Source organism: Vicugna pacos, chromosome 2 (genome assembly GCF_048564905.1).
Source record: "Vicugna pacos chromosome 2, VicPac4, whole genome shotgun sequence".
Taxonomy (NCBI): domain Eukaryota; kingdom Metazoa; phylum Chordata; class Mammalia; order Artiodactyla; family Camelidae; genus Vicugna; species Vicugna pacos.
This window is the reverse complement of record NC_132988.1, coordinates 55,938,957-55,961,152: the sequence shown is the minus strand read 5'-3', so window position 1 is coordinate 55,961,152 and position 22,196 is coordinate 55,938,957. Positions and strand designations below refer to the sequence as shown.

At 34.9% G+C, this 22,196-nt stretch overlaps 1 protein-coding gene across 1 annotated transcript in view; it reads left to right on the top strand.

Annotated features, from left to right (window-relative positions):
* Window positions 1-22,196, top strand: part of GRID2 (glutamate ionotropic receptor delta type subunit 2) — a 1,264,409-nt gene that overhangs the window by 1,137,208 nt on the left and 105,005 nt on the right. The window contains exon 14 of the mRNA XM_072940458.1: window positions 18,119-18,285. Coding sequence (XP_072796559.1) covers window positions 18,119-18,285 — 167 coding nt within the window. The remainder of the gene's footprint in view (window positions 1-18,118; window positions 18,286-22,196) is intronic.

Sequence of the window (22,196 nt, the reverse complement as noted above, 5' to 3'; positions counted from 1 at the left end):
AATATTACAAGAAATAATAAAGAAAGAGCTACTGATACACAAACCAGTGTGGATGTATATCAAAAGCACTGTACTGGGGGGAGGTTATAGCTCAAGTGGTAGAGTGCTTGCACGAGGTCCTGGGTTCAATCCCTAGTACCTCTTCTAAAAAAATAATAAATAAACATAATTACCTCCTCCCCTCCAATTTTTTTAAATAGTCCACAATTGAACACAGGTTGATTAATCTTAATCCATAACTTACAAAAAAATTTAAAAAGGAGAAGAATCATTGTGCTGCTCAAAAGAAGTTAGAAACAGAAGAGTACAAATATTTGATTTCATTTATATGATGCTGAAGAGCTGGCACGGCTAGTCTATCATGATGATAGAATTTAGAATGGTGGTGTCCAGGGGGTGAAGTGAGACTGGGAGATGGCAAGAAAAAAATTTCTAGGGTGATAGAAATGTTCGGTATCTTAACTGGGGTAGTTGATTCACAAGTGTAATTTTTAATCAAACTCATTAAATTAGACAAAATTCATGCTTTTTGTGGTATGTAAATTCTATATCAATAAAAATGCTACAAGTGGTTGTACCGTGATATTTGCATTAGATTTGGATTAAATATAGCATGATTATGGTTTGCTTGTATTAAATGATTGGATAAAGGATTCGAATTAAATATAGCAAAGCCAGGTGACAAGAGTTAAAAACAGAGTCTATACCTACTCCAGGAAGTTCCTGACTCAGCCCTCCAGATACATTATATTCTGGGGTCCCAGAAGTATGTGGGTGTCCTGGAACCATTTTCATGCCTGTTCCTCCTTCCTGTTCCCTGGGCTCATTTCCTTTTCTTTTTCTTTACTCTTTTCAACTATTGAGAACTGCTTCTATAGTTGTGGACCATTTTTACCTAAGGCATCTCTCTAACACAAATCCCAAGTGCTGAGGTTTTTTTGCCTGCTGATAGTTTCCAAAAGTTCGTCTATAAGAAAAAGCAGCAATTGAATCTCTACAAGATTAAGCCAACCAAGATATAAGTTTTTTGCTGTATTTTGTAGCCTTCAGTGAACTTCAGAAGTGTTCCTTGTCAGGTGCTTACTGGGAATTGTTCTGTTTCATTTCTGACCAAAATTTGAACTCTTCCTTTGTTCACCTGTCTGTAAACCTTGATGATGATAGGATTTTTTTATCTAGTCACTTTACAGAATTTGTTTCAAATTGATGCAAAAACTGATTCTCCATCTTCTTTCAGAAACTTTATCCTTTTCAGGGTAACTGTCTCATCATGAATAGCTTGTTGTATCACATCTTTATTTTCTTACTATTGGGCCAAGAAGTTGGTGTGATAGTGAATTGTGACAACTGATCACCATATAAATTCCTTTTTAATGCTCTTCTGTAATGTGTAATAGACTGTGAACTACCATCATCTTGAAATGTCATCATGTTTCTACAACATGACAAAGTAATAATGTGAAAATGCTAAATTTAGTAATTTCAAATCTGCTGTGAGCAATGAGTGATATCACCAAGACCAAGGTCTAATCGAAGAGTTAGTTTACTCATTTTCCACTTCACTGTCTAAGAAAAGCTTGCCATTTCCTTTTTTCAGGAAGGACTGAGGCATTACACAGGCACTTCTTTTTAGTATTAAGCAACAGTCAGATGCTGAATTTCCCCCTCGACTCTTATGTCGTTGTTCCTTTTTAAAGCAATCATTTTAGTTAAGTATTGTCTATACAGCGAGTCTGCCCTCAAAGTGCCTCTGGTACATTTGGGAATCATAATGCATACATACAGAAGAGCTGATTAGAAACTCAAGGGCATCTCTTGTTACAAGCCAAAACCGACTGTTCTCTAGTGATTCTAGAAGGGTTAAAAGTCGTACTGTTCCATAGAAGGCAATATCTTCTAATATGTGATGTCCAGTATTATAGCCGCTATCTAGCTCCATGTGACTATTTAAATTTAAGTGGATTAAAATTCAGTGAAATTTAAAATTCAGTTCCTCAGTTACATTAGCCATGTTTCAAGTGCTCAGTAGCCACATGTGGCTAGTTGCTACCACATTGGCCAGTACAGATACAGAACACTGCCAACATTTCAAAGTGTTCTGTTGAATAGTGTTGTCTGGATCATAACTGCGCTTGGTAAGTCTGGAGCTAAGCTGCTTCACAAAAGATGGTTTAACTTAATAGTGCTACCTTATACATCTTCATCCTGACAGAACACTATGAACTGCTTGTATATGGCAGAACTTTTGAGCTGTCACAGCTTTCTGTTATTACTTGATCCTTCCTATCAATGTTGGAAAATTCGCGTATACTGATTATTGAGTGAATAGGGAGTTCAAAGTATGGCGGTCTTAGTGACCAAAAGAAAGGAACTGAAGCTCTTCTCAGTGAATGACAAGTATGTATTAGGTGCCTGCTCTGGATAATATTGGACCCTGTGCTAGGTAGTGGGCATAGGGGAGGCAAAGATACTAGGATGAAAAGAATGTAGTCCTAACCTACCACGAGTTTACAGTTACACGGAGTCAAGCAAAAGGATAAGACGCAAGTATAGACAGCGTGCTAAAGTGCTGTTGTAGGAGTACGTACAAGGCGCAACGTGATCGTATAAGAGACAGTAACCCAAGCCTGGAGGTCAAGGAATAAGTGACATCTAAACTGATCTCAGCTCTGAAAGAATTAATAGACGTTAAAGAGAAGAAGAGGATAGGAAAGAATAATACAGAGCAGAGTGGACAGGAAAACATTCCTAGCCAAAAAAAAAAAAAAAAGTATCTAAGACCTAAGGACAAAAAAGATTACAAACAATTTAAGAAATTCTAGGTATGAAAAATAGGAGCAAATGTTGTTAACATAAAAAATGCACCCAATTGGAGATAAATCAACTTCTCAAGAAAGTTGAGATGTCTAACTTATTTTAGGATTTAGTTTATTTTAGAACATAATTTCAAAACTAAACTTTCTACTTAATATTCTGTCAGAATATGTACACACATAGCAGTAGAAAGGGTAATTGGGGAATGGAAGTGTACATGGACAGTTGGCAAGACCTAGCAATTGTAGTATAAATTTTATGTATGATGGGTTTAAGTGTATGTCGATGGCTCTCCCGGACTGGATGGAAATAAATTGGTTATTAGAGCAAAGCAATTATAAGTATGTAATTATGAATACTGTAGTACTTATAAATTTATAAATCAACATATTACTCAAAAACTATTATTTTACTATTTATGTTAATGAAGCCATTTAAAAATTTTAAATAAAAAAATTCAGGTGTTTTTTATTTAGTATATTTTACTGTACACCTAAAAATGGTGTATTTGACGATATGTAAATTATATCTCAATAAATCTGACCTTTTAAAAAATCTTATTTAACTACATATTTACACATACAATTTTCATAAAAGCATAAACGTAACTAACCATGCCATTGTTAAAGCATTAGTTTTACTTTTACTTTTCAAGTTGTCTTTCCCCCATTCTTCTCTCCTCTTGGACCTCCTCTCGGGTTTTTCTACCCTCAAAAGATAACCAGTGGAATACATTGTAGTCTTCTGTATTTTTTTCTAAGTATTTCCAATAATATAATAACATATATATAAGTATCCCCACATATTTGTATAATTTTTGGTCTTTTTTTAATAACATCATTTTATCTTTGTTTTTCTTTTATTTAGTTTGTTGTTGGGGGGGTGATTAGGGGTTTTTGTTTATTTATTTATTTTTAATGGAAATGCTGGGGATTGAACCCAGGACCTCGTGCATGCTAGGCATGTACTCTACCACTGAGCTATAGCCTCCCTTCCATTTGTTGTTTTTTAAAATAGAATTACATTAAAAGTAATTTCTGCACCTTGCTTTTTCTTATTCTGCAAATACATCATAAAAATCCCAAAATGACCCTTGTATTGCTCTAATAGATTCCTTTTAATGTTTCTGTAATGTTTCATGCCAGGAATGCGTTATTTTTCTGACTGATGCCAGTTTGCTGCCACAATACACAATGATGCACTGAGTATACTTGTATGTTAACCTGAAAATTTTATTTCTCTTGGATAGATTCTTGGGAATGGAGTTGCTGGGCCAAAAGCCATCTGTATTGTTTAATTTAAATAGATGTTGCTTTTGAGAAAGGCTATAACATTTTCCCATTTCCACTAGCAGTGTGTGAGAATATACTTTTCAATGTGTCTCCACTAGCAATATATGTTAAATGTTGCCAGACCAATTGATATAAAGTACTAGCGTCCTGTTATTTTATTTTGCAGTTACCTATCCACTAATGAGTTTGGGTATTTTTATATGCTTTTGGACATGTGTATTTGTTCCATTTTGAATTGCTGCTTCATATACTTATCTATTTTTCTTTTGCATTCCCTATTCTTTGCTAGAATAAAGGATACTAAGAGAAGCACCTATACATTTATAAATGCTAACTTTGTCCTTTGTATTCCTTTTTTTGGCAAATCTATTGGTCTTCTGTTCAGTTTTTGTATGTATCTTTTGCCATACAAAGATGTTTACAAAATGTTTTGTGTAAAAAGTGTTTCTTTTACATATATCCTTCTGGATTCCACATGTTGGTTGAAAAGTCCTTCCTTAAATATATTGTATATGCTCCCCTGGTTTTTCTTACAGGGATTATATTATTTTATTTTGGACCATTTTTTCTAATTGGAAATTATTTTTATTTGGAGTTAAAAAAAGATTTGATTTGATTTTCTCCCAGACAGCCAGCAACATTCATTAAAATGTTGGTCAGCTTTTTAGAGAGACAACCCAGAACATAACTACACTATACAAAAAAGCCGTAACAATATAATGTGTAATAAATAATTGTATGTATGTTATTACTTTAACATAGAAGTGTGAAAATAGGAATTGATTGATATTGAATATATTGAAATTATAAAAGTTGGCCCATATTATTTATTCCTTATCACAAAATGCTATTATTTAAACAAAGCAACAATAGTATTAGTTAACTGTCAGAGTAGTAACTGATAGTAGTACTAAGTAAACAACTCATATGTGTGATAAAAGTGTAACAATATTTTAGTAAGGTTTCTTTCTGTCCTCTGATAAAATTAATTTTTAACTCTATATTAGATATTTAAATTTTGTAGACTATATTTAAGACACATAAATATGAGTTTTTATAAAAGGGGAGCAGAAATAAAATAGGACTGATTCAACAAATGTTAATTTTACTTTCTGTTTCCTTTTCCAATAATTGTTCTCTGAACTGCCTGCAACCTGTAGAACATCCTTCTTGTCTTTTATTTAGTGATAAAACTGAATATAGTTGAACATAAAATTCACTGTGACTTGAAACTCTGCTTTTATCAAGCCCGCGTAGCACTGATTCTGTTATCATTCCTATGTGGTGACGTCAAGCTAACTATACTCAGGAAAAGTAAGCATGAAATACCTAGGAGTTTACTTACTAGCAACAGCACATATTTCAACGTGTAAAAATTAGTTGCCAGCTCCCCGAAAAGATGCCCATACACTTTGATTCAACAAGCTTGCTTTTAAAGACTTGCTCTCTGTCGATCATAACCCCTGCATCTACAAATTCATCATACAGGCTAAATATGTCCAAATGTCCACCATTTTTAAACACTTGAAGAACACTGCATGTCATCATAGGGTAAAGCTCTCTTTCTTAGGACAACGATTTTAAAACATAGAGGAATCTGAACTTGTGAAATCAGTGCTGGAGTCTAAAGAAGTTACAGTTCTAGTAAAGAAATTGAGTAAGTATTGTCTAACTCAGCTGTCCTTTTCTGGCGACTTTTTTGGGGAAGGTTCTAGAGTAGACTTATTTCCAAAAGAATAAAATCTGCTTCTTACTATGAGTTTTTGTCCTAATCTATACATAAAATTGAAAAACTCAGGTGCATTCAATTCATCCTTTCCTGGGTGCCCTATGGTTTCTTCAAAACTCATCAAATCAGTTTGGGAAAATACATACAAAGCTCTGTTTAATCCTTTTCTCCAGTGTCATCTTCAGTATATCTCCAAATTAAGGAAAAATATTCTTCTTGTCCCACACTTTGAAAATGTGATTTTTGTGGCAATCCAACATTTTCATTCTCCGACAGCTGTCTTTAAGGCATATGTCTAAGGAGGTCCTCTTCCATTTCTATTAAATAAAAGCTTGTCTCAATGGCTTCTGCACATTTTGAAGAAACAAAGATGACCAAAAATTTTCATTATGAAAGCTTCAATGTCGTGGGTAAGCAAATTGTGCCCATTTTTTTTTTAATGGTGTTGCATACAAGGTATATAGAACTTCTCACAGATAAGATCTTTTCACTTTCTTTAATAAGAAGTTTATCACTGAATGGAATTTGCTAAAATTTACATTTGAGATATCTACAGAACTTGCAGGTAGATGATTAAAGTCTTCATATTTGGATGAGATATAGTAGACTTTAGTCTCATGCTTTCTGCAGCTTATTAAAACCTTCATAGAAATCAAGATGATTTGACACTACCTTTTAAAAATTAAAGTACCTAAGAGCTAGAGGGGTCTTTTTTTTTTTTTTTGCCATTATGTGACACAACTTTACGGTAAAAAACACGATCATTCAGGTAATATCTGAAAGAATCAGCTCTACTCTGTAAAGAACCAACTCATCTGTTACCAAATTTTCCTCCTTTTGTTTTCCCACAGTACACTTGATTTGAAACCTCAGAATCAGGAAAAGTAGCTTTCCTGAGTTTCCTCAAGCTCTCAGGGGAACAATACAATAAAGTATGTCTGTTCATGTGATATGCCCAAAGTCATTCGGTGGCTGCTGTTTTCAACTGAGCATTGGTGTCTTTGGGGAGACACAGAAATTTTTGATTGATTTAGAAGTATTGCCTGTCTCGTCCGCAACATGTGAAATTCAGTCTCCCTGTTGTGTGCTTTCACATTTCCTTTTCTGCCACATACCTCATACCAAATTCTTTTCTGCATATTATGCAGGACGCTGTTTTGGTTATTTACCTCCCTAATTCAGTTCTTTGTGTCCTTCTCTCTTTAATAAGACAACATGGTCTTGTAGACTTCTATTTCATTGATGCCTATGTCAGGCTAGTATTTTTATTTTTATCATTCTGGTTTTCTTCACCTGAACTCTTTTTAAAAAATGATCACAGGATTCACAATGTTAAAAATTAAATTAGCATCATCTTGATAATACCAAGAAGAACAGTCAGTCCACAGGTGAAGGACTGTTAACACTCATGATTACAGTGCACTTAAATTGCACACGTAAGTCTCAGCACTCACAGTGATATAACAACGGATGATTCATTATTATGAGTAGCAAGTCACTGTTGCGAACATCCACAGTCAGGGGAAAAGTAGGGACAGCAACTGCAGAAGGCAGATAATCCCTGTTATATTCATAGCTACAAAAATAGTAGCTTTCAACTTCCATCTTTTAAACTGCTAAGTTGATTTTGTACCTTCTCCTCAACCTCTGGTACCCAATACCAAAAACCGGGAGTTTTTGTCTCCTAGGATGTCTTCCCTTGATATAACATTTTCATTACCATAACAGAGGCATCTCAGGTGACCTGGGACAGTTGTCACCCTCATTAACTCATTTGAGTTTGCAGGTCATTTATGAGCACTTTCTTTTTCTATTCTGCTGTTCAATTTTTTGGTTGAGAAATTGAGGTTTCTTTGCGTGTTTGTAGCCACATAGATCTTTTTAGACTGACAGTTGAATCTGGTCAAGTGCTCTTTTTATTTTTCTTTTAAAATTGGAAACTTTCTATCACTACAATCTTGTTTCCCCCAAATGTTTTCTGTTTGTTCTGAGTCGTCTTTCCCTAACTGTGGGATTCACAATAGAGGTGGTTATTTTTATCAGCTCAAGGAGACTCAGGTTGGATTGTTGGATTATCCTAGGTATTGGCAAGTCTTGCTAATTGCAGAAAGTGAAATGTCGTCTCTCCTCGTAGGCCAGCAATATAGAAGAAAGTGGTTTACACATCTTTCTTCTGAGGCACGTGGAGGAGTCTGTGGGTTCACCAGTCTTCTGTTCTGTCCCAGGCTCCAGGCCTGAAAGATCTCTGCCCACCCACTCAACTCCTTCCCGATCAATTTAAAGGCAACAGAACAGATATATTCATGAGGACAAATATTTAAGAAAGAGAGGCAGGAGGACTTAAGGCCCACAGATCTCTATGAAACAAACGCTCCCCCAAACTTAGTTTCTTCATTGCCTTCCCTGGAGGTTCCCCTGGTTTTCTCAGGCACTTGCCCAGCCTGAACGATAGAATTACTAGTTCTTCCCACACACAATTATCCAGAACTCCAAACCTTACTGACCTCCTGTCTTCTAGACTCTAGCAACCATTCGTTTCAAGAGAAATTTGTCAGTGATGGGAAGGAAGCTGTGTTTAGTTACCACATTCCCAGAAGGCTTTATAACATTAAAAAAAAAATAGTATTCCAGTAGCCTCAAAAAAGAAAGGCAAAGGAGTTAGAGGTAGACATACTGCTTCTTTTCTAGGTTAAAAAATTTTTGTATAAATAAGCTGATACTTATTTTAAACACCTTCATATCTTTCTTGTGAAAATTTGTGCCATGTGATGACTATTTTGGAACACAAATTCAAATTTCAAAATAATAGCAGATAAATATGGTAGGCCAGCAATTAGGGCAGTAAACAAAAGCATATATATTTTAAAAGTCAGCCTTAAACACTAAAATGCAGACTTGAAGATGACTTCTGGATAAATTCAGAAGAATTGATGAATGATGTTAAGTTATTAATTTGCCCAGAGTGGAAAAGGCCATCACCTAGAACCAAATGTCATAAATATTAAAGCTGTCCCATCTTCAGAACTTATGTGGGCAATGAATTATAAGGACCTCTGTAGATCGATTCTGGGTTAATCATAACTCTTTGAGCTTCTAATTCACAATTGCTTTATCCTCTACTGACCATTAGCTTAAATTGTAAAGAAGTTAGCAGCTTAGAGTGCAAGGATAGAATTTATTTCTCCCATATTGTTCTCAGTCCTTTTAAGTTTCATTTAGTGAGCAAAAACAGTAAATTCCATCCTGTAGCCTTTGTTTTAATTTTAAAAAGCTCTACTTTTGTTTCAATCCTGAAAATGAGAAATGCTTAAATAGCAATAGTCACAAAGTCAACAGGTTTCAGGGGTCTGGAATTGTAGAAACCAGATGTCCATTTATACCAGTGATTTTAACAAACAAGCAACCTGTTTTTTTAAAAGCTTGACTCATTTATCTTAATAGTGTCATTACATAGCACTAAAGAAATTGCATTCTTTTCTTTTCAGGCCTCTTGCTACATACTATGTTGCATTATTTTTATTTACACAAATATTATTTCTCAAACTAGATAGGCTGTGTCTTGAAGACAGAGGCTACTATCTTTCACTCGTTTTTGCATTCCTATGGCGAATATCTCCCAGGAATTTATCTTTAATGTAGTGAAAAAAGCATAGAAGGTGGCCTTGAGCTCAAGTTCCAAATCTACCACAAATAATTGCTGTGACTTAGAGTAAGTTCCACTACCCCATCTCAGAATTAGATATCATAATTGCAGCTGCCTCACAGTGTTGTAAAGAACAAGTAGATTTATGTGTAAAGGCATTTTTAAAAGTGAAAAGCACTTTCTAAATGTTAGCTATTATCATGAGGAAGAAATGGAGGGCAGAGGGAAGACATTCCTTCTTCAGTAAAGGGAATTCTTATCTTAGTCTTTGTTTTAAATGTCATCTTTCCATAATTATTCCTACTGAATGTCTTTTTAATAAAAAGGGATCATCATCGCTGTCTCTCTGTAGCTATAGATTTAGAGGTGAACTTTTAAGAAATTTGCTAAATTAAAGATTCATATGAAAGGGAATATGGTTTCCCAATGAAAACGAAAGTCATTGGGATAATCGGTAAGTCTCTTTGCTTGTGGCGTGAACTTCTGCAGTTATCACGGGAGACTGCTGCCTAATGAACTGGAAAGTGCTTTCAGCATTAGGTCATAATGGAGGTGTTGGAACAGGGGCATCCAAGTCAAGGGCATTCTACAGACGAAGAGAAATGTGGCACCATCCGTAACATGGTGAGGAGCACAGGTGTAGGTTTTAAAAATACATTTTCCCATCCTTCACTTTACTTGGCAAGAAATTCAAATATTTGAGAAAACAACATTGACTGTTTACAGTTCTTCACTTGAAAGGTGGAAAATTGCAGAAAACTGAAAGGTTAAAAGAGTTTGCATAAACAAGAAATGGTCACCAAAGGATCTCTCTGTTCAATCAGTTAGGCATTAAAGATGAGGAACTTAAATATTTGGTGTTTTCTTGTATAACTATTTCAGTCACCAGAATATTTGAATATTTGTCCTGATTCCCCCGAATGAAAATTAAGTTCCCCTTTCTTTAAACCACTGTAACACTTAAAGCGTCTTTTATGGGACTTTCCATAATATACTTTGTGTTACAGCAATTTAGTGGTTGATTTATCTCCACTTCTGAGTTGTAAACAGCTTGAGGTCAGGGGCTCCAGTCGTACCTTTATATCCCTTACAGATCCTTTCAGGATCTTAAAATTAATGCACAATGATTGTTCATACAGTGGAATTCAGAGACGGGTTACTATAGAAATATTGTAAGAATGAAACAGAACCTAGCTCCTAGCATCATCTTGGTAGTGAGAAATTCATCACAGCCTATTGGCATCTGGGCACTATTATGAGGACACAGGTGTTGAGCATCAATTACTACCATGGTCTGTCAATCACCACAGCATTCTGGGGACCAGAAATTGATAATATTTGAGGTAGATGCCGCTTCAGAATCTTTTCCTTCCTTACAAATGAGTTGTAGAGTATGTTTACCTGGAGTCCCTGGATGCACTGTTGCCCTCTGTTTAACCAGAATGAATTATTCTGCTGGCATGGAATTCACTGGTAAATCCGTCAGTGGCCCACAAGTCAACTGCTTATCCAAACATGACCTCAACAACAAAGACTAGTTGAAAATTTTTAAGTAATATCCATCACCTAGTCAGATGGATTGAAAATTTCCCAGGCCAAACTCTCAATTATTATTCTGTTGAAGAGTGATTTTAGGTTTTGTTGATGAGGTTTTTGTGATTTTAGGTTTTGTTGATGAGGTTTTTTTAGATAGTTTTATTTAACGGTTAAAAACCAAAGGACAACGATTGCATGTTTTAGTAGATGAAAAAGGCCAGGGTTATTTTCAAAAGCTACAATAGTTTGAGTTACTATGCAACATTTCATTGGCATCGCTGCAGGCTATAATCATACTGTTTTAATGGTTCTCTTTTTAAAAACGCATTTATAACGCTTTGTAACATTAGAATTTCTAGAAGCACGTATATAGTGGCAATGATAATGTTACCATACGTTTAAATCGAGCTCCACAGTTCACAAAGCAGTAACAGCAATGCCAGAACACTTTTCTAATAGCAAAGCAATATGTCCCCAGCAGGTGGGGGCGGCCCTGGATGATTGTAAAGAAGCTGCAAGGGGATCCCGGAGGCCAGCATGGCTGTTTGACAGAAGGAAATAGCAAAAATCAAAGTATGTTGCTACAGGAAGCTTCAAGGTCACAGCTCGCTCTCTCTTATTGTAGGTGTTGACCCAGGAAGCTTAAAGCAGATATGGAAGTTGGTGATGAAGGGTAGCAGAATATGCCACCCAAACACCTGTAATGTAGGCATATTGATTATTTTGAGTCATAGGTTCTTAAAAAACAGCAAATGCAGAGAGAGGCTTTCTCTGAACTCTGTCTATTTGCCTAAAGATAAATTGTCTGAAAGGAACTCGGTTGTCATAGATCCTCCTTGGGCGTTTCATCAACCAGGGGATATTGACTCATCACTGAAGAGACTAGAAGTGGACACCACACCCAGACAAACTTGGTCATATACCATCACACACCATCTCTTCTCCTAAAGCCCGTGCATCTTGGCTAAACATCATTGACTCTCCCCTGTACAGCCTACATCCTCCCACCCCTTCCCGATTTAATGGTATTTAATCCTGATTTCCAAGCCACTTCTTTGAGTTACTCGCTTTTCCCTGGGTATCTCCCCTGTATACATGAGAGACATTTATATGTGTTGATAAACTTCTACTTGTTTTTTTCTTGCTAATCTAACTTTCATTACAGAGGTCTCAGCTAAGAAATCCTCCCTTACAGTAATTAGTGCAAAAGATCAGAGCGAAGAAGGCCTGTGGGAAGACTATGTGGTTATGAGTAATCAATGTAGAGGAAACTTAACCAAGGATTTTGCCCTCTCCCACACCAACCCTCCAAGAATCTGTCAATTTTACAATTATATCAAGCCTGATGTATAAAAATGTTCCTGATGATATTACTCATTTTTATCAAAAATTTTTATTTAAAAATTGGTGTGTCTAAGATTGTCAACTTCCAAGATTGTTAAAAATGCATATTCCCAGACCTCAAACAGCAAATATTCCAATGTGGTAAGTCTGGGGTTGGGTCTGGAGTTCACATTTTTAATGCAAGAATTCCTTGGTAATTCTGATGGTGATGATCTTAGCATCAGTTTTGAGAAGCACTAATCCATAGTACTGAACTCAGTGCCTAGGGTACAGCACACACTCAATGAATAGTTTCAGTGAATGATTTCTTTTATCTCTGTTTCAAGATCCCATGGTTTGGTTAGGGTTCACCATCAACAAAAAGATGATAAGTACTCAGCACAATAAATTGATCTGGGTGTTTTAGATCATACTTCATGCAAAACTTTTTATTGAGTATATGATATTGACTTGGTCTAAGCAAACGTATTTAAAAGGCAGTATAGTCATCCTTCAGTATTTGCAGGGGATTAATTCTAGGACCCCCAAAATCCAAGGATGTTCAAGTCCCTTTAATAAATGGTGTAGTATTTGCATATAATCCACACACATTCTCCAATATACTTTAAATCATCTCTAGATTACTTATAATAACTAATACAATATAAATGCCATGTAAATAGTTGCAAATACAATGTAAATGCAGTGTAAACAGTTGCTGGCATACAGCAAATTCAAGTTTTGCTTTTTGGAATATTCTGGGATTTTATTTTTTGAATATTTTCTGTCCGTAGTTGATTGAATCCATGGATGCAAAACCCATGGATACAGAGTTGACTGTGGTTAAATATATCGAGTATTTATATTTCCTTACTTTACTTTTATGTTTAGATATCCTATTCTTTTCCTAATATCAGAAAATACAGTCTTACATGTTCTTCCAGTTTGATGGATTTTTAAAATTTGGGTTCTTTGTTCATTATAATTAATGTATTACGTTATAGGAATTTAGTTTGTGGATGATGTGACATACTGCTCTAATACTGACCTTTTAAAATACTCACTTGTCTTACTATCATTTTGAATAGTTTTCTTATTTGCAGCACTGATTTGGATTATGGTCTTTGTAATACAGTCTATGACATTTATATATTTTTATCGGTTCTGTAGGCTTTTTTGTCTATTCCACCGATTTTCTATTCTCAAACAGGTGCTTTTTTTTTTTTTTTTGAAGCTTTATAACATGTTTCACTACTTGGTATTCTTAATTTCCAAACATTTTTTTTATTTTCAATTTTTTTTACTATTCTCATCCGTTTTCTTCCAAGTAAATATGCAAAGATTTTAATAAATCCTAAGACATTCTTTGGATATTTTCTTTAGATTGCATTAAGTATCAAATAAACAAAGGAAAACTGACATTTCTTTTACAATTCTGATCTATTCTTTTAGGAATATGTTACATCTTTTCTAGAAACAAGTTTAAATCTTTTTCAGTCAAATGTTTGAAGTTTTCTGTATATAATCTTACTCACTTATGGTTAAAATTATTCCTAGGTATTTATATTTAGTATAAGTGGATATTTTTATTCAAAGTACATATTATCTCCTATTGATGTATTAATAAAAAGCAATTGATTTATGTATCTATTTATAACCAATCTATGTTAAAATATTTATTTTTTCTAATATTCTTTCAGTTGATTCTTGTGGATTCATAAATATGTTATCAAATAATGATAAATTTGTCCTAATAATGTGAAATCAGATTTTTGCTTCCTGCCTTATTGCATTGGCTAGAATGATTACAGTCATACTAAGTTTTAGGGCTGATAGTTGGCATCATTTTCTTGACTTAATGGTGAAGCCATAAGAGTCTCAGTTTCCAATAGGTGTGCTACTTGCTTGAAGTAGTTATTCTGTTCTATACCTCATTAAAGAAGAACCTTTTTCTATATACATTACTAGATAAATAGATAGATAATGGTTTTCAATTTTGTCAAATGTATTTTTGGTGTCTGTTGAAAACTATTTAAAAATTTTATAAAGCTTCATTTAGAAGACATGTTATCCCAATTACTGTCCTAATTTTGAAGCAGTGTTGGTTTTCCTTATTTAATAATGCTACATTATTGTTTTAATATACTATTAAAATCAGTTTGCTGTTATTTTGGGGAGAACAGGACTCTGAGATTTTGGGATGTTTGTCATATTTTAGTATTAAGGATATTCTAGTGCTTTCTTTATGCTAGAGAAGTTTTTACTTCTTGAGAAAATATGATTTTTCTTTTTCCAGGAAATTATCAAATTTTGATATTTTAATTTTATTCCTATAGAATCATGCATAGTATTCTTTTGAACCTATTTTTGAATATTTTGTTTCATTTTTTAAACCATCTGTATATTTAACCTTATTGAGATGTAATTGCCAAAAAGTTGCATATATTTAAGGTGCACAAATTGATGTTTTGATATAAGTATACATTGTGAAGTGATCACCACAAGAGGCTAATTAACATACTCATCATCTCACGTAGTGACCTCTTTTTGTCATAAGAACACTTACGATCTACCCTCTTAGCAAATTTCAGATTTATAATACTGTATTGTTAACTATACTCACCATGCTGTATGTTAAATTTTCAGAATTTAGCCATCTTGCATAACTGATGTTTTGTGTCCTTTGACCACCATTTCACCTTTTCTCCTACCTACCACCCCCTGGTAACCACCATTCTACTCTGTGCTTCTATGGGTTTGACTGTTTTAGATTCCACGTACAAGTGGGTTCATGCAGTATTTGTCTTTCTGTGTCTGTCTTATTTCACTTACTGTAATATCCTGTGGGTTCATCCATGTTGTTGCAAATAGCAGAATTTCCTTCTTATTTAAGAATGAATAATATTTCATTGTATATCCATTATTCTTTATGGATTCTCTTTCTCCATTCATTTATTGAGGACATTTGTTTCCATATCTTGGCTATTATGAATAATGCTGTGATGACCACGGGAGTGCATTTATCTCTTTGAGATACTGATTTCATTTCTTTTGGTTGTACATCCAGAAGCAGGATTGTTGGATCATCTGGTAGTTCTATTTTAAAATTTTTGAGGAACATGTCTAATGGCTATACCAATTTACATTCCTAGGAACAGTGTACAAGGATTCCCTTTTCTCCACATCTTCATCGAGACTTATCATTTCATGTCTTTTTGATAATAGCCATGCTAACAAGTTTGAGATATCTCATTATTGTTTTGATTTGCATTTCCCCGACAATTAGTAATACTGAGCACCTTTTCATGCATCTTTTAATCTTCTGTATGCCTTCTTTTGAGAAATGTTTTTTCCCATTTTTAATTAAATTATGTTTTTGCTATGGAGTTGTATGAGTTCCTTATTTTTTGACATTAACCTCTTATCAGATATATAGTTTTCAGAAATTTTCTCATTCCATAGCTTGCCTTTTCCCTCTGTTGATTATTTTATTTTCTGTGCAGAAGCTTTTTAGTTTGATGCAATCTCATTTGTCTATTTTTGCTTTTGTTTCTTATGCTTTTGAACATGTTCTATCCAAAAATCATTGCCCAGACAAATGTCAAGATGCTTTTCCCCTATATTTCCTTTTAGGAATTTTATGGTTTCGAGTCCTATGCTTAAGACTTTAATCCCTTTTGAGTTGATTTTTGTATATGGTGTGAGATAGGAATCTAATTTTATCTTCTCCACATGGATATCCAGTTTTCCCAAAGTCATTTATTGAAGAAATTATCCTTTCTCCATTGTGTGTTCTGGACACCCCTTCAAAAGATCCGTTGACCATAAATGTATGCATCCCTTTCTGGGATATCTATTTTGCTCCCTTCTATATGGTCTATATGTCTGTTTTTATGCCAGTACCATAGTGTTTCAGTTACTCTAGCTTTGTAACATATTTTGAAGTCAGGAAGCAAGATGCCTCCAGCTTTGTTGTTGCTCAAGACTGCTTTGGTTATCTTAGGTCTTTTGTGGTTGCATATGAATTTTAGGATTTTTTTTCTATTTCTGTAAAGAATGCCATTTGAATTTTGATAGGGATCAAATCTGTATATTTTTTGTGTGGTAAAGACATTTTAACCATATTCTTCCAATCCATGAACATGACATTTCTTTCCATTTCCTTCCGTTGTCTTTCATTTCCTTCATTACTATAATTTTCAGTATACAAATATTTCACCTCTTTGTTAAATTTCTTCCTAAATATTTTATTCTTTCTGTAGTTTTGTAAATGCATCATTTTCTAAATTTCCCTTTCAGATAGTTCATTGTTTATGTATAGAAATGCCACTGATTTTTATGTTGATTTTGTGTCCTGTAACTTGACTGAATTTGTTTATTAGTTTTGGCATTTCTGTGTATTCTTCAGGATTTTCTACATGTATGATCATGTCATCTGCAAATACAGATAATTTCACTTCTTCCTTTCAAATTTGATGGGTTTTTTCCCTTGTCTAATTACGCCGGCTAGGAATTCCAGTCCTATATTGAATAGAAGTGGTGAGAATAGACATCCTTCCTTGCCTGTTACCTTTACGGAGCTGAAGCAGAGTCTGCAGAGTCACAGAGCTGCTTCTAAGGACCACAGTCGGCCACCTGGCCACTGGGGTGCAGGCATGCCCTCTGACAACATCCTTCCTCAGTATTAGACTCCATCAGAGTTTTGCAACATGGATCCCAAGGCTCCCACAGAAACACATTTTTACCAAATTGCTTTTTCTATGGGGATATGAATTGGCGGACCTCCTAGTCACCCATTCTGCTGACATCAGTCCCTCTCTCTGTATTTGTATATATTTTTTCTTTTCCCCTAATCAAATTTACCAGGAAATTACCTTTCCCTCAAATAAATAAATAAACAAACAAACAAGCAAACAAACTGAATATTTGATGTATTTATTGGTTCTGTTTATTTTATGAATTCCTTAAGTTCTATGTTTATATATAATAATTTTCTTTATTAAGATTGGGGTTTTTTTTAAAAATAAATTTGTGACTTAGGTTATGAGTGATTACTGAGGGAAAAAAAGACAATCACTAAAAGATATTGTAAACAACCCAGAATAAAGTTATGTTCCCTACATGGTGATAGACAAGGTTGTATAATTTTTTTTTCCTCATTGCAATGCCCACCAAGTTCCACTATAGGTCACACTTGGCACAGATTAACTTAGAAGAACATTGGACAAGAACTGTATCTTTCTAGCTCAGCAGTGTTAGTTATTTCTCTTCAATGTGAGTTGTACTTGCAGAATTCATTTAGGATATAGGTCACAGGCAAGAAGATGATACCCATATCGGGTTGGTGCAAAAGCCTACCTAGTTTAGAAGCCTAATAGTCCAAAGGAGCCGTTATCTCTTGTAACACCTCCAAAAGCACAGTTTACAGGGTCCCCAAAGACACAAGGCCAGTTAGAAGAATTACTGCACTCAGAGAAGCGCAAAGCCATGGCTTCCTTTCCTGCGTTTATTGTTCTCCCAGTTAAGATGACATTTATTATAAGCAGTGTGGCTTAGAATGTAGTGACCATTCCAACTTGATTACATTTCCAAGAGAACAGAGCTATAAATTAACCAAAAGCCAAATTTTCATTGAGAATAAGTGTTTAGTTTGAAGTATAGGTCCTATTATTTTTTGCACTATTAAATGTATACCAAAGTAACATTTTGTATCCTGCCTATATGACTTACAATTCCAACCTTAAATCCTGTTTTCTTCTTTTGTTCTCCACATTTGCACAGGTAAAATATGGAAATTATGCTTTTGTATGGGATGCTGCTGTACTGGAATACGTGGCTATCAATGACCCAGACTGCTCCTTTTACACCGTTGGGAATACCGTTGCTGATCGAGGATATGGAATTGCATTGCAGCATGGCAGTCCTTACCGAGATGTTTTTTCGCAAAGGTAAGATTTGTGTGTGATCCAAATAAAGAGAGAGGAAATACAGAAAAAGAAAATCCACTTGCTTACCCTATTTAGCTTACTACATTTTGTTTTCTCTTGAAAAATCACAGTAAACAACAACAAAAAGGAAGTTATAAGTGGTTGTTCAATTATTCATTTGTTCAATTATTCATTTCCTGAAGCATGTTCTAGCATATGATTTTTCCCATAAAAAAAGGGAAATGTTGCTGCATATAACTGGCTATTCTAAAAAAACTGATAAACAAGAGAAAATTAAAACATAATTGACTTTAGTCTCTGAATTTTTAGGGACTAAAAATGTCACAGAATTAGTGAAATTGATTCATCTCTAAAAACACCAAAGCGTTAAATAACAGGGCGGGTTAAAGTTTTGAGGCACATACTGATAGTGATGTTTCCATCTTAATTTTATAAAGGAAAAGAGTAAAAATTTTAGAGTCTCTCATTTAGTGCCAAAGTATATGTGAGACTTTCTCATGGAAATTTAGGAAACAGTTTATTAAAAAATTATACTCATTCTCAAATCAGAATTTACCATTATAAGTTGTTTAAGAAAGAAAATTTTGAAGTGTATATTTTAAATTAACAACGTAGGTGAAAGACTTGGGCCTGAAAGGAATTTACAAGATCGCTGCATTTCATTCTGTCTACCGCCAAACCAGCTCAGACCTGAGGGAGAGCAATATCTTTCAGGGAGAGATATGTTCCATTCGACACTGATGGTACATTTGATTTATTTTCTAGATATTCTTAAACCTATTTTCTGAATGCTAAACCAGACAAAAGAGAGCAGTTCTGGGTATTACTCTAGGTAGTACTAAGGCCCCAAATTTCAAGCTATTTGAGTTATAATCCTCCAAATTTCAGGATTACAAAAAGCCAGGCATTTTATGTTTAACAAAACAAAACAAAAGGCAGTGGTCCAAATTTATAACTCTTTTGTTAGCTAACTAAAAATGTAGCCCTCTCTCCTTATCAGCAAAAGAGGAAGTTAAATTAACTCTAAGCTTCTACGTTAATTACCTCTTCTGAGTACCAAACAACCCAAAGTGACTTTAAAAAAATTAGTTATTTCTCACTCTGGGGACGTGAGGACTGTGGTTTGGCTACAAGTTGTAGGTCACCAGCAGTTCCCTGTGCAGCTTCTCATCCCAGGGCCCAGGCCAGAGAAGCGGTCCTGGTGGGGGCAAGCCATTCCCACCTCAGGGGGAGCCTGGGAAGGAGGCTGCCAGACACCTGCAGCGCCTCCTGTGCTGCTTGCACGATGTGGCACACATCACCCCTCCTCACAGACCGCTAGGAAAGCAGAGTGTCATGACCAGGCCCCAAGTCAGCAGGGTGGGTGAGTGTACTCCACACAGAGAGGAGAAGGGAGTAAAAAATTATACAAATTATACAATAATACAATCTAATAGTGGTCCCTTCTGGCTCTAATAAAATTCTAAGTGTAAGACAAAACCAAAATATGCATAAATTGGCAAGTAAAGTACTAAGGTATAATGTCAATCCATCAAAACATACTTATTGATGAATAGATTCTAAGGGAAACAAAGTGGAAAGCCAATTATGCCACAGGGAAGCTATCTGAAAGGCACTTGTGGTTTAGCTGAAGATACAAGACTCATGCATATGGAAGCACGAACAATATCAACATTCCTATAAATGTGCACTGACATTTTTTTTTATCGGTATTGCTTATTTATACCATGTTAAATTGTGTAGTTGAGATATTGAAGAATTAAATGCCATACAGAATAAAGAGTTAATCAGAGGAAACATGAATGAAAGCTCTTCAGAAAAGGTGAACCTTGAACTTGACCTTGAAGGATTAGTAGAGAATAATTAGACTGAAGGGAAAAAATAGAGAATTATTAGAGAAACAGAAAGAGAACAGAATGGAAGTGGGAAAGGGTAGAATGTGTTGGGGAACAATGAAGACATCAGGTTAATCTGCAAGGCAGTGTGAAGTTTAGAATTCATATTGTAGGCCACAAGCTGCTACAAGAACCCATTGTCCATTCTGGAGCCCAGGAGTAAAATCATGAAGATGGTGTTTAAGGGAAAGCTAATCTAGTTTTGATAGCAAATATGGATTTCAACTGGCAAAAACTAGAACAAACTGGAACGCGTGAGATAATGAAGGCCTGGTCCGGAACTGGGCCAGGGGAGAAGGGGAGGAAAGAATATACAGAAAGATGCTTTTAATCAATGAAGCACACTGTGGTTTTTATGAATTTGGAAGTGAGGATAAAAGCATCATGGAGTGAAGGGGATGCCTGGGTTTTATGGTGCAAGACCAGCAGAAGAGTTTAACAGATCCTTAATATGAACCACGTTGTCAGGAAAAGGATTGTTTATTGCTTAGTTGCAGTTAGTTGGTTTTTACCTTCGCTACAGACCTTTTTTTGTTTGTTTCCAGACCTGATTTCTGGGTCTTTTGTGGAAAAAAAAATGAAGCCAGTAAAATCAATACACAAGCATAATAGCAGTTAAAGAAATATTTAACCAATCAGGCCAAGTGTTCCATTTCTGATAATCTCTGTGGTGCTTTAGCTGACAGAGATTTTAATTCTCAGTGAGTATACTTCAGTGAACTGCTAGAAATCAGTATTGTGTTCAGCATTATTTTTCCTTTATTTGATTTGTATTATGGAGACTGACAATTTAAATTGTCCTTTTCTGTCGAGTTCCTTAATGATGACACTCAGCATCCTGGTTCCCCAGACTTCTGGAAGAGAGAGCTGGGAAAGAGACACATCTGGCCAGCATCAATGTGCCAGCCCCCCTCCCCCCTGCACCAGTGCACACGTGCCACATTCGTCTATCTCCCAGACTCTCTCCCTGAACTCAGGAAATATCTGCATTCCTTCCCTTTTGCTATAGCCATTAGAGAAAGGAGAACTCCTTTTTAGTCACTGATTTTAAAAATTAGGAAGATCATCAAATTTAATAATTGGAGTACACTTTAGAAATTATTATAAATAGCTTTAATATGACAGCTTATCCTGGACCATTGATTAAGCCAGATCACTGATTGCTAATGTGATTATTTTTAATGAAAATGACAGTATTCAGAGTGATTTTTATTAAATAAAGACTAATTACTTCTCAGATGACTATGTGCCTACACCATAACATATAAGATATCAAAACTACTTTAATATATAATAAATATTAATATCTAAAATGAGTATTATATAGTTAATGTAGTAACTGCATTTATTATCAGCTGTCTGCCCGTACCTTATATGCTTTTACATTTTAGTGACTTGAGAACAATCAGATGAAATGTACGTTTATGTATTACACAGTTGCATACTAGTGCACGATTATTAATCTACAAGTAAATACACTGAGCAGATGAGCAAGGTTCGTGTTAGGCATCAGAGACCTGGGCTGTCGTGATATACTCACATGTACAATATGAGTTGCATATGAGTTGAGGTGCACAGGAGTGACTTTTAAGGACCAGTAAGTGCTATAGCATGTAAGACTGTAAATTTGGATAGAAGAGCTTTGTTCCTTTGATCTCTAAAAATGCGAGATACCTTGGCAGCAGAAGTTAAAAGTATTTATTTATCTCCCCGGATATATGGGTCAGAGTGCTGGTGTGGTGGTGATGTTTACAATGAACTCTCTGCCCTATTTGTTCATCTAATGTTTTATGTGGCCTTTGTCTTGTAATAGTTCTTAGTATAAAAAAATTACTTAGTCAAGAGCTGTTACATTAAAGACATTTAAGAATGGAAGAGAACTGAATTTTTTAGAGTAATATCATTATGTTGTTAATAAAATTAATTGCAGTGTTGATCTTAGAACCTTAACTCTTCCAAAGGCTAAAAATACTACTTTAAAAAATACTTATAGGGCATTTAGCACAAGTTCACCTC